At 39.0% G+C, this 16814-nt stretch overlaps 1 protein-coding gene across 3 annotated transcripts in view; it reads left to right on the top strand.

Annotated features, from left to right (window-relative positions):
* Positions 1-204: 204 nt before the first annotated feature.
* adka (adenosine kinase a) overlaps positions 205-16814 on the top strand; it is a 137916-nt gene continuing 121306 nt past the window's right edge. The window contains exons 1-3 of one of the 3 annotated variants that reach the window (XM_058386089.1): positions 205-372; positions 2723-2797; positions 7196-7249. In XM_058386089.1, coding sequence (XP_058242072.1) covers positions 317-372; positions 2723-2797; positions 7196-7249 — 185 coding nt within the window. In that variant the 5' untranslated portion in view covers positions 205-316. Of the gene's footprint in view, positions 373-1427; positions 1548-2722; positions 2798-7195; positions 7250-16814 lie in introns of those variants that run through there. The other 2 variants (XM_058386087.1, XM_058386088.1) reach the window with 2 other exon arrangements.

The following is a 16814-nucleotide window of genomic DNA, read 5'->3' as shown; positions in this document are numbered from 1 at the left end:
ACCCCAATTTACAGTATTTACCAATCTAAGCAAAATTATATAACATTTTTTCTTGATGTTTTTGCACCGGCAGTTATCAGGATAGCTATGAATCAATACTCGCGTTGTTCCAAACGGTTCAAGTTTTATAAAATAGTGCACTATAAGTGTACAAGGGGCTTGTTTTGTACCCTGCTTAGTACGACTATGTAGGGGACATTGGGGAATTTAGGAACGGCTCCTCACCGCGCTTTCTGCCGCTATTTCTCTTTAAGATTTGCTCAAGCAAGGTGGTAGGGACGTGTATGTATTATTTTAGTGTGCCGATAAATTAACTATGGCTACAGGAGAACCCAAAAGCAAGAAAATCAAACTTGAGGAACAGACGATCGGGTGAGTTGCGTATTGACAATCTGCTGTGCTGTGATATGATTTTATGCAGTTAAAGTGTCGTGCGGCGGCTGTGGAGCCTGCAGGAATTCATGTGCACTTCAATGATCTTGCCTCCCCGTCGTAAAGTCACATTTGTTTCCAAAATGTTTTGGGTTTCCTTCTTTCTGATCAGTGATCTTGTAGCTTTACGGTGTTACTGAATGATACTCTGTTAGTCTGGTGTTGATCTGCTGCGCTGTTTCCGCAACAAGTCAGGCTTGTGTTGTTTTTTTGTGCCCTTTTCTAAAAGTAAAGCTGCTGTTAATTTTGTACTGTACTGCGGTAACAGTAAACAATGTATTCACAGATATAAGCTTGCAGTACATGGTTTATATAAAGTCCAGAGTACAAAGCCTCAGTTCAGATTTTGTTACATGTGCTAGAGTACTTTGTTGCACACTCATTCTACTCATACGGGTCTGGACCTAGTCCAAGGTTCAGTGTTTGATTGTCCTCTGTTAAGCACTATGGAGGTTCAGTGTCACTGTGTCCTGAGACTTGGCTAGCTGTGAGGACTGACAGATGTGTTTAAAGGGTAACAAAGCAGCCCACACACAGAGCAATACACTTAGATTTACAGACAGGAAACCAACACATGGGCAGCTGGTTGTATCGCTTTACGGCAATATGTCCATTCTGAGATCTGAGGCCTTTTCACAGTGTCTAGAAAATAAAACCCGCAGAACAAAAAAAATGCACAAAAACTTAAAACATTAAAAGTAAAAACACTTAAGCGCTCAGTATCAGGACAGTACAGTCTTCCTCATTTTAAGGCTCGGCGCCCAAACTCGGCACGTGGAAAGTAAGCATGTCAGTCACTGAACTGGATATTACCATAGCTCCTCCCATTTTCTCCCCCTAAACCGCTGCATAAGCGTGAGTAATTATATGCATAACCCCCCCTCCCTCCCTCCCTCCCTCAGCTAGTCTGTCAAAAGAACGCACTTTTCATTGGTGTGGGTGGGGACAAAAAATGTATATCCCCGCCTCTTTCTGTCTTAGCCAATCAGCTGCAAAGCCCTCGTCTTGACTGCGTTTATTGATAGACTACACATACTGCTAGTAAAGGTGGTGTATGTTTTAAACGGCATCTTGTGCTTAAATCTCCATCACTACTAAATCATCAGCATGGCCAGGTAAGTGTGTGCCTTCTTATAATATAAGACATTTGTGCAGAGATGACAGAAAGACACGATTATGGCTCTTTTAATGCATGTTGTTTTAACCTGCTGTGATGATCTCTACTTCTATGGGTTGCAGTATTTGTTTAATTCGATCCTCAGAGGGAGATGTGTTTATACTGTGTCCATGTTTATTTAAGTTCAACAGATATTTATTATATTTACTAGTCTCTGTAAAATGTAAAAATATATAATATATATATATATATATATATATATATATATATAAAGGTAAAACATCTTAAGGCATGTCTTTGTCATGCACTGTTGGGTTTAAAACATAAACATGAACATATTTTGTTGAACAACTTTTGTGACTTCCTGCTCCAAAATCTCCCACATCTGTGTTCAGCAAAAACTTTCCCAGGAATGACCGTCTCAGCATGACTTACAGTTTCATGATGTTCCTTTTTAAATCACTGAGATATTTTTTTATAAGTAGAGTGGTGTAGACCTTCAATTCGAGACATGCATGCTGTTGCCTTGTGTATTGATTTTCACCAGCCTGAACGTCTGCATTTTTTTTCTGCTGTTTTGCGTATCCACAATTTCACAACCGGGGTGAATAAAAGAGTAGTCTTTGACCCACAGTTTCCAATAATTTTTCACCGGCTGTTTGGTCCAGTGATTTCCTAACACTTCTACATCAGGCGTTTACCGGCCATATGGTTGATATTTTCAGAAGCATGCTTAAGTAGCATGGACTGAAAAATAAAGTAATAACAAAAGTTCAAAATGTACTCTTGGCTCAGTCTTGGTTATCTCTTATCTATTATGGACATATGCGACCATACAGCGTGCTAGTACATTTCTTTGCATGCTTGAAGCTTGCTGCAGATTCAGTGCTTAAACACTTTTCTGCTTGTGTAACAGTGTGTAGTTTAATGCCTGACTGAATGTTCCGTCTGTGTCCACAGGCACACTGCTGCCGGGTGAAATCCCAAACAATATCATTTCAAGAGCAAATAGATACAACTCCTATTTACTGGATAAATGTTCCCCTGGCAGATATTTAAGTAGATCATGGTGGAGTAAATGAGTGTTTTTTTATAATCCTATGTGATCAGGTGCTCAGACATTGTGATCGTATAAGCCTTATTAAAATCATATGCTTGTTTGTGTCCTTACAGTAAAAATTCTCTCTTTGGCATGGGAAATCCTCTACTGGACATGTGTGTTGTGGTGGACAAGGATTTTCTTGACAAGTAAGTCACATGTTTTATTTGTTTTTATTAGGTAAGAGACAAGATAGCACAGGCACTAGGTGTCTCAGGGAAAATACGTAATTCCCTAACGTGAAAGCGTCCACGTACGCCAGCCTTCGTTATTGTTGTTGTTGTTGTTGTTTTTTCCTCCCCAGTCTACGAGGGAACTAAATCTAATTTCCGTAATCTGGACGGTTTCTTTAAGGAGGTGGCATGCGTGGGCACCCTGTGGGCACGATGAATCCTCCTGTACTGACACGTAGGCCTGTTCACACGCCTGCCATTCCAGTGCCAGTCATAAAACAATACCCCTCACTGCTCGCTGTTCTCTCACCGCATTACATAAGCTCTAAAACACATGGGAAGTGCTGGTTTCCAGGGTTAGCTTTAGGACTATGGAGGATGCAATACTTAAAGTCTTGTATAAGCAGAGGTTTTGTACCACAGCCTGTGCAGCTAGCAAAGACCAAGGTTTAGGCTGATGATTTTCTTTTCTTTTAAGCATGCTTTGTTTATACAGTCTCATTTAGCAGCCTTTTTAATAAATCTGTGTGTGCATGTTTTCCTAGGCTACAGAAAGTTTTATAAAATCCTGCCAGATTCAGGAATATTTCATTTTGTTTGCTTTTCTTCATACTCATACCAAAAACAATTCCAGCACAGCTGCTTTATGTATTGTGATTCCAACCAAACTCCATGAAAGGCAACGTTACAGAATCCGGGAGACAGAAAACGATAAGATGAAGACTAAACGGCATTAAATCTTTCAGCTCAGCCACTGCATCACGTCAGCTACCACAGACACACTAATCTGGCCTCCTTTTTTAGGATGCTGCTACTCTATCCTGAATATTATTTTTCTTCCTAGATTGATGGATTTGTTTTGGATTGATTAGTTAGGTCTTCGAAATGAAATGAACGATTTCAGCAGTTGAAATAAATAATCTTCCATCTTTGGTTCACATTAGTTAGTCATCTTGTTTGCAAAAATCGTCTATGATTTTTCGGAACTGAACTGGATTTTCATGAATACCTTATATGTCTTGTATGAATGCTCCCTTGAGTGATTTGCTAATAAATTAGATTATATCCTGCTCGATTAATCGGATCGGATAATTAATTCAATCAGATAACGTTTCACTGTATAATTTAATAAAATCATTTGGAAATGTGTCGTGAAGCCTACAGGAAGTTCATTGTGATATTTGAGGTGAAACTTGATGAGCTGTTTATCCTCGTATTCTTTTTGTTGTTAGCTTTCAGCAGTTATAGATGCAGGCTGCGTAACTGAGAAGACGAGACACTTTAACTAAAGCAAATCATTAGGTGCAAAGTTGAGACTGTGGATTCGTATCAGTTTAAAGATTCAGAGGCTGCTTACACAAACCCATGTTGCACGGGATAACATTGCCAAACTGACTAACATAAACCTGTGAACAAATCCTTCATTTCTAAGAGATGGATGTTCTTGAAGAGTTTCTTCTGTGCATTATATTTTCGGAATATTCATTCATTTCAGATGGATTTGGAGTGCAGTTGCTAGGAACAGTTTTGCACTCAAGTCTTCAGTGAATGGTTACAAGATAGACTTCATGTTAAAACTTGGTTAATGAATTGTACTATTTGACAGTGTAGTACACAGGGAAATTATTTATAATCACGCTCGCCAGTGTCACCCAGATGAGTCTGGTTCCTCTCAAAGGTTTCTTCCTCATATGGCTTCAGGCAGATTTTCCTCACCATTCTTGCTCATTAGGAATAAATCCTTAATAAATGTATAACTTTTATTCTGAATTTATAGATTTCTTGAAGCTGCTCAAATCCAATCTTCATATAAATAAATCTGAATGGAATTGAGTGATGAACTAGCCCTTTGGTAGCACTGGCTTGTGTTTGGTCTCGCTTTGTGTGCCTAAGGAAGTACGGTGTGTTAGTATCCACAGAGTCACTTGAGCAAACCATGCGCGTGACTGTAATGCCTCTGCTGAATCGACAGAATCAGCATGTAGGCTTTAAATCCTTTTGAAATGTAAATAGGCATTCATGCCTTAATGGTGATGGGGAGCAGTGTATAGAACAGAGGCATGAAGGTCTTCTATTCTGTGCTTTTGGAATAAACGACTTCACTGTTGAATACAAGTGATGAATTTAGAAGAGTGTGCTGAGGCAGAGGCCTGTACGTTCATTGTGTTTGTACTCCCTGATATTTGGCAGCATGTCACGGTTGGTTTATATCGTGGTTGTGTAAACACCAAACAGCTCCAGTATGAAACTTCAACCTGCAGTCTGATTGTGAAAACCTGCTGCCGTCATCAGCTGGACTTTATCTCTGCAGTAAATATTCAGCCTTAAAAGTCTGACTACAGGCTTCAGAAACTGCAAATTACTCAAAAAAAATACTATATAAATGTGTCTCTCTCTCTCTCTTTTTTTTTTTTTTTTTTTTTGATATATTGCATTAATATCCCCTGATTTGCCCTTTAATGACCACCACATTTATTGAAACTGAGAAGAGTTGAAGACTGCTTCAGCTCTGTGTGATCACTTTGATTTGTCACTATGATGTACATGTCCTTTTCATTTATAAACCATGAGAGTGACTCCAGTCTAAACACAGGAAACCTTGCTTTATTTTTTTTTTTAAAGAAATATTTACTATATAAATATAAAAAAGTATCACATGATTCATTATAATTATTTTATAGTATTTATTTGTTTTTGTGTATATAAGATCCTGACATAGTTCTGATTTGAGGGATATTATTGAGCAGTTTCCCAAAATGTGGGATTTATCCTGGATTCCATGGTGAAAAATAAAATCATTTATTCATACACTTTCTCTCTCTCTCTCTCTTTCTCTTTCCCTCTCTGTCACTCTCTTTCTCTCTCTCTCTCTTTCTCTTTCCCTCACTCAGTCTCAGTCACTCTCTTTTTCTCACTCTGCCTCTCTTGCTCTTTCCCTCACTCAGTCTCAATCACTCTCTTTTTCTCACTCTGCCTCTCTCTCTCTCTCTCTCTCTCACTCACTCACTCACTCACTCACTCACTCACTCACTTACTCACTCACTCACTGTGTGTGTGTGTGTGGATCTATACATTATCCTCTCTCTGTCTTTGTGTGTGTTCTATTCATGATCATCTCTCTCTCTCTCTCTCTCTCTCTCTCTCTCTCTCACTCACTCACTCACTCACTCACTCTCTCATTTTTGCTGTAATTTGTCCATGGCCAATTCCCACCCATCAGGCATTTCTCCAACAAGAGAACAAGGGAAGGTTTAGCATAACGCACTGTGAGGAAGTCATCACCCTTCTACATGAATGTTCATGATTGGTTCATGTTGCTCTGATTCCTCCCAGTTTTGCTCTCTCTGGCTCCCGGCCACAGCTGTCTGTGGCGTCATCAGGATTCATACTCTGATCTCTGGATAATGGGGTCATTGCTTTTCTCTTATGTTTCTGTCCACTCAGGAGCCTCACTTGCTTTTTTTCTTGAATAAACTATAAGAAAAATATGAGACCAAGGTTTTTTTTTATTTTTAAAGCAAACCTGCCTTTCAGTCAAACTCTTTGAAGCATATTTTATTAATGGTATGGTGTGGAATGGAAAATATTTAATAATCATCATGTTTGAGGAACTTAACTGCTCATGTCTTAACAGATGTTTGTGGTGTTATGGAGACGTGATGACCTTGAGTCAGTATGAGCCAGAGATTAGCTGTGTTTATCTTTTACACACACATACATGCACATACGCACATACATGCAGATACACACACATGCACACACACGTACACGCCCTGACTGGGATCCACATGCAGATAATGCTGTTCACATTAATTATGTAATCAATTATTTTAATTTTATTTTTTGTCATCATGTGAAATGCTGTATTTTTGTTCTTATTCATGAGAGTATTTTAACCTGATATAATGACCTGATGTCAGTTTCGTTTCATAGAATTAACTCTAGCTAAGATGTTAATAGTTTAGAAGTGTACTTCAATTCTACAGCAATGAAGTATGAAAAGGTGCATCTCATTTGTATGAAGAAATGTTCAGCTGGTGAAGAATATAAAATAATCTTGCCCTGTTCACCTGAAATGTCTGGTCTTAGACACTGATCAGAATATATAGATTATATAGCACATATATAGGGAATAAAAACAACAAAACTAATACTGCTATTTCTTACTATTCCGCCAACATCATGTGGCATCTTTTTGGAGTCATTTTGCATGTAAAAAATAAAATATTTTTTTTATAAATAATTTTTGATTGCAAATCTGTATGCTGTTTTTATTTATTTAAATAATTTTATTTATTTATTTATTTTATTTATTTATTTATGTTTTATTAGATGTGTTAAATTAATTATTTTCATTTTTTTTGACTTCAACAGGTATGGGCTCAAGCCAAATGACCAGATTTTAGCAGAAGAAAAACACAAGGAAATGTGAGTACTTGGTTTGTGTTTATCCAGGAGAGCAGTTTACTGATTTACTGGGTCTGGATTTAAACGTGTGTCTAATTTTATGAATATTTAGTGCATCTTAATATTATTTTAAACGTGTAAATATACAATGTGAGAGAATCATTGAAATCATTTGCTTGCTTTAAGAGAAATATTGTTGTTATTTTTATTTGTGGAACATAAGATGTATGTAAGAATATAGCAAAAAGCTGTAGTAATGAACTGTTGATTATATAATGAAGTAAATAAATAATAATAAAAAAATGTTATGAATAGCACAAGAGCTAAGGTGTGAAACAGATGAAACTTGATGTTACACTAGTAATTAATGTTTGACCCGAATAACTTTTATTAAATCATTTCACCTGATCTAACTGATGCCATTTAAAGGTAAGAGCTTCATAAGGTGCTTATTATGTGAAATATGAGTATGTTCATTAAGCTTATTTATATTTTGGGTTAAAATGGAAGAACGGTCTCGTTCCTGGTGGTTTGTTCCATGAAGGAGGAATTAGTGCATCCAGAAAAAGCAGAAGGTTTTTGTGTAAAGCTGCTTTAAACATGCTTTTCTAGTTATGAGGCTTTAGTTGTTGTGTTCTATTCTGAATGAACTTAGACTGTGTGTGTCTCTGTGTGCATGCGTCTCTGTGTGCGTGCGTGTGTGTCTGTCTCTGTGTGTGTGTCTCTCTGTGTCCCTGTCTCTGTCTGTCTGTCTCTGTCTGGGCATGTGCCTATGTGTGTCTCTCCCTGTCCCTGTCTCTGTCCCTGTCTCTGTCTGTCTTCTGTCTGTGTGTTTGTGTGTCTTTCGGTCTGTGTCTGTCTTGGTTTGTTTCTGTCTGTCTCTGTCTCTCTGTCTATCTCTGTCTGTGTGCGTGCCTGTGTCTCTGCCTGTCTCTGTGTCTCTCTCTCTCTCTCTCTCTCTCTCTGTGTGCACCTGTGTTTGTGTATTTGTCTGTCGATGCCTGTGTGCGGTGTGTGTGTGTGTCTGTCTGTCTGTCTGTGTGTGGTGTGTGTGTGTCTGTCTGTCTGTCTGTGCCTGTGTGTGTGTGTCTCTCTGTATGTCTGTGTGCATGTGTGTGTGTGTGTCTCTGTCTGTGTGTCTGTGTTGGAGGATTTTTCCAAATGAAATGAGCTAGCTGATAGCTGATGTTCTAGATTAAAGAAAGCTAGCTAGCTTGATGTTAATAATCAGTATAATGAGTTGGTAAGTATAAAGTGTAAAAATCATTATAATAAACAGGGTTTTGTTGGACAATTGTTTATTAAAACAGTTTAATATGTCAGCTGAGGCTGAAACAGTGTGTTTCAGTGTGTTGAGGATGCTGATCCTCTGCTCTGTACTGAGTGAAGTTCAGACACGTTGGAAGCGTTTAGCTCACACCCCAGATTATCTTCCTGACATTTACAACAGTATTAGATCACTGATTTATAAATGACTCATCCTAGTGAAGATTACCGCTTTAACTAGCAGTTTAAAGGTTTGTAGAATGTATAAGTCTCTCTGTGACTGAAGCTTTGCACAGAAAATAGACAAGTTGTTCTGACTCCTTGACCAAGATATGCTGCATTTTATACCTTTTTTTATGGGTAAAAGTGGAGTGTTATTGAGTTATCAGAGGAAAATAACGTCTTCAAATGGTTCTGAATGCATCCAGCGAATGCTCTTAGGCCCGTCCTCAGGAATAAACATAGCTGATTGTTATGAGGTGATGCCAGGAAATGGCAAAAATTAGAGGACCGAATACACAGAGAACTGAGATTGGCACAGAGCCTGTAGACTGTGTATGCTGTATACCGTGTGTGCGTATGTGTGAGAGTGGTGTTGTGAGTGTGTGTGTGTGTGTGTGAGAGAGAGAGAGATTGGTGCAGTGAGTGAGTGTGTGTGTGTGTGAGAGAGAGAGAGAGATTGGTGCTGTGTGTGTGTGTTAGTTAAAATTGTTAAAAGATGTGTGTTTGGACGTGTGTGTGTGTGTGTGTGTGTGGTAAAGCCAGTGGCTTATAATCCTTGGTCTTCCTGAGTCGTGTCTGTGTGTAGTGTTTTCCACAATTATTAACTAATCTATTAACTAGCGAGCTAAAAGCTACACAACTAGCATACAGTCACTTCAAATCTTATAAATCTAGACGCTTCCTCTGTTCTAGGAAAATGAAGGGACAAAAATCCCTGCTGTCCTGCAGTATCTGGTATTTGTTTATGCTTACTTATTTAGTTAATGAACATTATTTTATTACTTTTATTTTTTATTACTTTTATTACATCATTACTTATTTATAACAGTAATTAATATTTTATGTAATATTAAACAAAATCTTACATTGTTTTCTGAGCCACTGTGTATAGACTAATATAATAGTTAGCCTGATGCTAGCTAGCATGATAGCATTCAAGTCTCCTGGCTACAGTTTAGTCACGCTATTTATTGTGTAGTGTGGGATTTGAGACATGCCCTTAAACAGTGAGCTGAGTAAATAAACCATTCCCAAATCCTGCATTCTGCAACTCATTCTGTTAAACAAAAAAACTGCAGTTTCTCACGGGGTGGAGCTGCAGGGACAAGTCTGTGCATCTTACACACAGAAGATGCACGGTGAAGATGTGAGCAATGACAGAACAGCGTTTCTTCTTGGTGGACGATAATCGAGTCGGACGTCCGAGCTGGTTCTGCCCTCCGTTAATGAGGGAGATGGAAACTAGCAGAATCACTGTCTGAGTGTGTGCGCGAGTGTGCGAAAAGAGAAGCAGAGTAAAGAGAGTAAGGGTGCAAGGGGCGTGATGATGCTTTACTCTCATCATAAATCTATAGGCTGTGTGTGTGTTATTTAAAGTTCTTAAAGGGTGTGAGTGTGTGTGTGTGTAATATTGGTTGTGTGTGTAATATTGGTGGTGTGAGTGTGTGTGTAATATTGGTGGTGTGTGTGTAATATTGGTGGTGTGAGTGTGTGTGTAATATTGGTGGTGTGTGTGTAATATTGGTGGTGTGAGTGTGTGTGTAATATTGGTGGTGTGAGTGTGTAATATTGGTGGTGTGAGTGTGTGTGTAATATTGGGTGTGTGTGTGTGTGTGTAATATTGGGTGTGTGTGTAATATTGTGTGTGTGTGTGTGTGTGTGTGTGTGTAATATTGGTTGTGTGTGTGTGTGTGTAATATTGATGGGGTGTGTGTGTAATATTGGTTGTGTGTGTAATATTGGTTGTGTGTGTGTGTAATATTGGTGGGGTGTGTGATATTGGTTGTGTGTGTGTAATATTGGTTCTGTGTGTGTGTGTGATATTGGTTGTGTGTGTGTAATATTGGTTCTGTGTGTGTGTGATATTGGTTCTGTGTGTGTGTGATATTGGTTCTGTGTGTGTGTAATATTGGTTCTGTGTGTGTGTAATATTGGTGGGGTGTGTGTGTGTAATATTGGTTCTGTGTGTGTGTGATATTGGTTCTGTGTGTGTGTGATATTGGTTCTGTGTGTGTGTGATATTGGTTCTGTGTGTGTGTAATATTGGTTCTGTGTGTGTGTAATATTGGTGGGGTGTGTGTGTGTAATATTGGTTCTGTGTGTGTGTGATATTGGTTCTGTGTGTGTGTGTAATATTGGTGGGGTGTGTGTGTAATATTGGTTCTGTGTGTGTAATATTGGTGGGGTGTGTGTGTGTAATATTGGTTGTGTGTGTGTGTAATATTGGTGGGGTGTGTGATATTGGTTGTGTGTGTGTAATATTGGTTCTGTGTGTGTGATATTGGTTGTGTGTGTGTAATATTGGTTCTGTGTGTGTGTGATTGGTTCTGTGTGTGTGTAATATTGGTTCTGTGTGTGTGTGTGTAATATTGGGTGTGTGTGTGTGTAATATTGGATCTGTGTATGTGTAATATTGGATCTGTGTGTGTGTAATATTGGTGGGGTGTGTGTGTAATATTGGTGGGGTGTGTGTAATATTGGTTCTGTGTGTGTGTAATATTGGTTGTGTATGTGTAATATTGGATCTGTGTGTGTGTAATACTGGTTCTGTGTGTGTGTAATATTGGTGGGGTGTGTGTGTAATATTGGTTCTGTGTGTGTGTAATATTGGTTGTGTATGTGTAATATTGGTTGTGTGTGTGTGTGTAATATTGGTTGTGTATGTGTAATATTGGTTCTGTGTGTGTGTGTAATATTGGTGGGGTGTATGTGTAATATTGGTTCTGTGTGTGTAATATTGGTTGTGTATGTGTAATATTGGTTCTGTGTGTGTGTGTAATATTGGTTGTGTATGTGTAATATTGGTTCTGTGTGTGTGTGATATTGGTTCTGTGTGTGTGTAATATTGGTTCTGTGTGTGTAATATTGGTTCTGTGTGTGTGTAATATTGGTTCTGTGTGTGTGTAATATTGGTTCTGTGTGTGTGTAATATTGGTGGGGTGTGTGTGTAATATTGGTGGGGTGTGTGTGTAATATTGGTTCTGTGTGTGTAATATTGGTGGGGTGTATGTGTGTAATATTGGTTGTGTGTGTGTGTAATATTGGTGGGGTGTGTGATATTGGTTGTGTGTGTGTAATATTGGTGGGGTGTGTGATATTGGTTGTGTGTGTGTAATATTGGTTCTGTGTGTGTGTAATGGTTCTGTGTGTGTGATATTGGTTGTGTGTGTGTAATATTGGTTCTGTGTGTGTGTGATTGGTTCTGTGTGTGTGTAATATTGGTTCTGTGTGTGTGTAATATTGGTGGGGTGTGTGTGTGTAATATTGGTTCTGTGTGTGTGTGTAATATTGGGTGTGTGTGTGTGTAATATTGGATCTGTGTATGTGTAATATTGGTGGGGTGTGTGTGTAATATTGGTGGGGTGTGTGTGTAATATTGGTTGTGTATGTGTAATATTGGTTGTGTGTGTGTGTGTGTGTAATATTGGTTGTGTATGTGTAATATTGGTTCTGTGTGTGTAATACTGGTTCTGTGTGTGTGTAATATTGGTGGGGTGTGTGTGTAATATTGGTTGTGTATGTGTAATATTGGTGGGGTGTGTGATATTGGTTGTGTGTGTGTAATATTGGTTCTGTGTGTGTGTAATATTGGTGGGGTGTGTGTGTGTAATATTGGTTCTGTGTGTGTGTGTAATATTGGGTGTGTGTGTGTGTAATATTGGATCTGTGTATGTGTAATATTGGTGGGGTGTGTGTGTAATATTGGTTCTGTGTGTGTGTAATATTGGTGGGGTGTGTGTGTGTAATATTGGTTCTGTGTGTGTGTGTAATATTGGGTGTGTGTGTGTGTAATATTGGATCTGTGTATGTGTAATATTGGTGGGGTGTGTGTGTAATATTGGTGGGGTGTGTGTGTAATATTGGTTCTGTGTGTGTGTAATATTGGTTGTGTGTGTGTGTGTGTGTGTAATATTGGTTGTGTATGTGTAATATTGGATCTGTGTGTGTGTAATACTGGTTCTGTGTGTGTGTAATATTGGTGGGGTGTGTGTGTAATATTGGTTCTGTGTGTGTGATATTGGTTGTGTGTGTGTGTAATGGTTCTGTGTGTGTAATATTGGTTCTGTGTGTGTGTGATTGGTTCTGTGTGTGTGTAATATTGGTTCTGTGTGTGTGTAATATTGGTGGGGTGTGTGTGTGTAATATTGGTTCTGTGTGTGTGTGTAATATTGGGTGTGTGTGTGTGTAATATTGGATCTGTGTATGTGTAATATTGGTGGGGTGTGTGTGTAATATTGGTGGGGTGTGTGTGTAATATTGGTTCTGTGTGTGTGTAATATTGGTTGTGTGTGTGTAATATTGGTTGTGTATGTGTAATATTGGATCTGTGTGTGTAATACTGGTTCTGTGTGTGTGTAATATTGGTGGGGTGTGTGTGTAATATTGGTTCTGTGTGTGTGTAATATTGGTTGTGTATGTGTAATATTGGTTGTGTGTGTGTGTGTAATATTGGTTCTGTGTGTGTGTGTAATATTGGTGGGGTGTGTGTGTAATATTGGTTCTGTGTGTGTAATATTGGTTGTGTATGTGTAATATTGGTTCTGTGTGTGTGTGTAATATTGGTGGGGTGTATGTGTAATATTGGTTCTGTGTGTGTAATATTGGTTGTGTATGTGTAATATTGGTTCTGTGTGTGTGTGTAATATTGGTTGTGTGTGTGTAATATTGGTTGTGTATGTGTAATATTGGTTGTGTATGTGTAATATTGGTGGTGTGTGTGTGTGTGTGTAATATTGGTGGTGTGTGTGTGTAATATTGGTGGGGTGTGTGATATTGGTTCTGTGTATGTGTAATATTGGTTCTTTGTGTGTAATATTGGTGGGGTGTGTGTGTAATATTGGTGGGGTGTGTGTGTAATATTGGTTGTGTATGTGTAATATTGGTTCTGTGTGTGTATGTGTAATATTGGTTCTTTGTGTGTAATATTGGTGGGGTGTGTGTGTAATATTGGTGGTGTGTGTGTGTAATATTGGTTGTGTGTGTAATATTGGTTCTGTGTGTGTATGTGTAATATTGGTTCTTTGTGTGTAATATTGGTGGGGTGTGTGTGTAATATTGGTGGGGTGTGTGTAATATTGGTTCTGTGTGTTTGTGTAATATTGGTGGTGTGTGTGATATTAGTTGTGTGTGTGTATGTGTAATATTGGTTCTTTGTGTGTAATATTGGTGGGGTGTGTGTGTAATATTGGTGGGGTGTGTGTGTAATATTGGTGGGGTGTGTGTGTAATATTGGTGGTGTATGTAATATTGGTTGTGTGTGTAATATTGGTGGTGTTTGTGTAATATTGCTGGTGTGTGTAATGGTTGTGTGTGTGTGTGTGTGTGTGTGTGTGTGTGTGTGTGTGTGTGTGTAATATTGGTGGGGTGTGTGTGTAATATTGGTGGGGGGTGTGTGTAATATTGGTTGTGTGTGTGTGTGTGATATTGGTGGGGTGTGTGTATGTGTGTAATATTGGTTCTGTGTGTGTGTAATATTGGTGGTGTGTGTGTGTGTGTGTGTGTGTGTGTGTGTGTAATATTGGTGGTGTGTGTGTGTGTGTGTGTGTGTGTGTGTAATATTGGTGGTGTGTGTGTAATATTGGTGGTGTGTGTGTGTGTAATATTGGTGGGGTGTGTGTGTAATATTGGTGGGGTGTGTGTAATATTGGTTCTGTGTGTTTGTGTAATATTGGTGGTGTGTGTGATATTAGTTGTGTGTGTGTATGTGTAATATTGGTTCTTTGTGTGTAATATTGGTGGGGTGTGTGTGTAATATTGGTGGGGTGTGTGTGTAATATTGGTGGGGTGTGTGTGTAATATTGGTGGTGTATGTAATATTGGTTGTGTGTGTAATATTGGTGGTGTTTGTGTAATATTGCTGGTGTGTGTAATGGTTGTGTGTGTGTGTGTGTGTGTGTGTAATATTGGTGGGGTGTGTGTGTAATATTGGTGGGGTGTGTGTGTAATATTGGTTGTGTGTGTGTGTGTAATATTGGTTGTGTGTGTAATATTGGTTCTGTGTGTGTAATATTGGTTGTGTGTGTGTGTAATATTGGTTGTGTGTGTGTGTGTAATATTGGTGGGGTGTGTGTGTAATATTGGTTGTGTGTGTGTGTGTAATATTGGTGGGGTGTGTGTAATATTGGTGGGGTGTGTGTGTAATATTGGTTGTGTGTGTAATATTGGTGGTGTTTGTGTAATATTGCTGGTGTGTGTAATGGTTGTGTGTGTGTGTGTGTGATATTGGTGGGGTGTGTGTGTAATATTGGTGGGGGGTGTGTGTAATATTGGTTGTGTGTGTGTGTGATATTGGTGGGGTGTGTGTGTATGTGTGTAATATTGGTTCTGTGTGTGTGTAATATTGGTGGTGTGTGTGTAATATTGGTGGTGTGTGTGTAATATTGGTGGTGTGTGTGTGTAATATTGGTGGGGTGTGTGATATTGGTTCTGTGTGTGTATGTGTAATATTGGTTCTTTGTGTGTAATATTGGTGGGGTGTGTGTGTAATATTGGTGGGGTGTGTGTGTAATATTGGTGGTGTATGTAATATTGGTTGTGTGTGTAATATTGCTGGTGTTTGTGTAATATTGCTGGTGTGTGTAATGGTTGTGTGTGTGTGTGTGTGTGTAATATTGGTGGGGTGTGTGTGTAATATTGGTTGTGTGTGTGTGTAATATTGGTGGGGTGTGTGTGTAATATTGGTGGGGTGTGTGATATTGGTTGTGTGTGTAATATTGGTGGTGTTTGTGTAATATTGCTGGTGTGTGTAATGGTTGTGTGTGTGTGTGTGTGTGTGTGTAATATTGGTGGTGTGTATGTGTAATATTGGTGGTGTGTGTAATATTGGTGGTGTGTATGTGTAATATTGGTGGTGTGTGTGTGTGTGTGTAATATTGGTGTTGTGTATGTGTAATATTGGTGGTGTGTGTGTGTGTAATATTGGTGGTGTGTGTGTGTGTGTGTGTGTGTGTGTGTAATATTGGTGGTGTGTGTGTGTGTGATATTGGTGGTGTGTGTGTGTGTGTAATATTGGTGGTGTGTGTGTGTGTGTGTGTGTAATATTGGTGGTGTGTGTGTGTGTGTGTGTGATATTGGTGGTGTGTGTGTGTGTGTAATATTGGTTGTGTGTGTGTGTGTGTGTGTGTGTAATATTGGTGGTGTGTGTGTGTGTGATATTGGTGGGGTGTGTGTGTATGTGTGTAATATTGGTTCTGTGTGTGTGTAATATTGGTGGTGTGTGTGTGTGTAATATTGGTGGTGTGTGTGTGTGTGTGTGTGTGTGTGTAATATTGGTGTTGTGTATGTGTGTGTAATATTGGTGGTGTGTATGTGTGTGTAATATTGGTGGTGTGTGTGTGTGTGTGTGTGTAATATTGGTGGTGTGTGTGTGTGTGTGTGTGTAATATTGGTGGTGTGTATGTGTGTGTAATATTGGTGTTGTGTATGTGTAATATTGGTGGTGTGTGTGTAATATTGGTGGTGTGTGTGTGTGTGTGTAATATTGGTGTTGTGTATGTGTAATATTGGTGGTGTGTGTGTGTGTGATATTGGTGGTGTGTGTGTGTGTGTGTAATATTAATGGTGTGTGTGATTGTGAAAAGAGAATCCTTGGTTTTCCTGAGTTCCATTTTTTTCCAAACCTTTTTCCACACAGATCTCAGTGCACTATGAAATATGTTTTTTTCTGAGTATATAAAGTCAGAGAAAAAAAAGCTTCTTAATTTTAGAAAGAAGAGCATGAAAGTGTTTATTTATTTCTCATTGCTGTTGTGGAGCTGAGTGGAAGCTGCAGCAGTGCAGTGTTGTGCAGGGAGACTGCGACTCCAGGCTTGTTGTTGTTTTTCTTGCAGTGGGAGATAGAGGAGGTTACAGCGCAGGCCAAGGTCTCCTGATCTGAGCAGCTTTACACAGCTGACACACGGCCTGGGTTCCAGAGAATCCCAGCACTCTCTTTTAGTGTGTGTGTGTATGTGTGTGTGTGTGTGTGTGTGTGTTGATGATCAGTGTTAAGCACATAACTCTGGGTGTGTTCTCACGCGCACACACACACCATGCAGCATGTCCGAAGCTACAGTGACTCATCCCGGGGATGGAATATTCGACTCTTGTGTGCAACAAA

Source organism: Hemibagrus wyckioides, linkage group LG03, assembly GCF_019097595.1.
Source record: "Hemibagrus wyckioides isolate EC202008001 linkage group LG03, SWU_Hwy_1.0, whole genome shotgun sequence".
NCBI classification, from domain to species: Eukaryota; Metazoa; Chordata; class Actinopteri; order Siluriformes; family Bagridae; genus Hemibagrus; species Hemibagrus wyckioides.
This window is presented reverse-complemented; position numbering and strand designations above follow the sequence as displayed.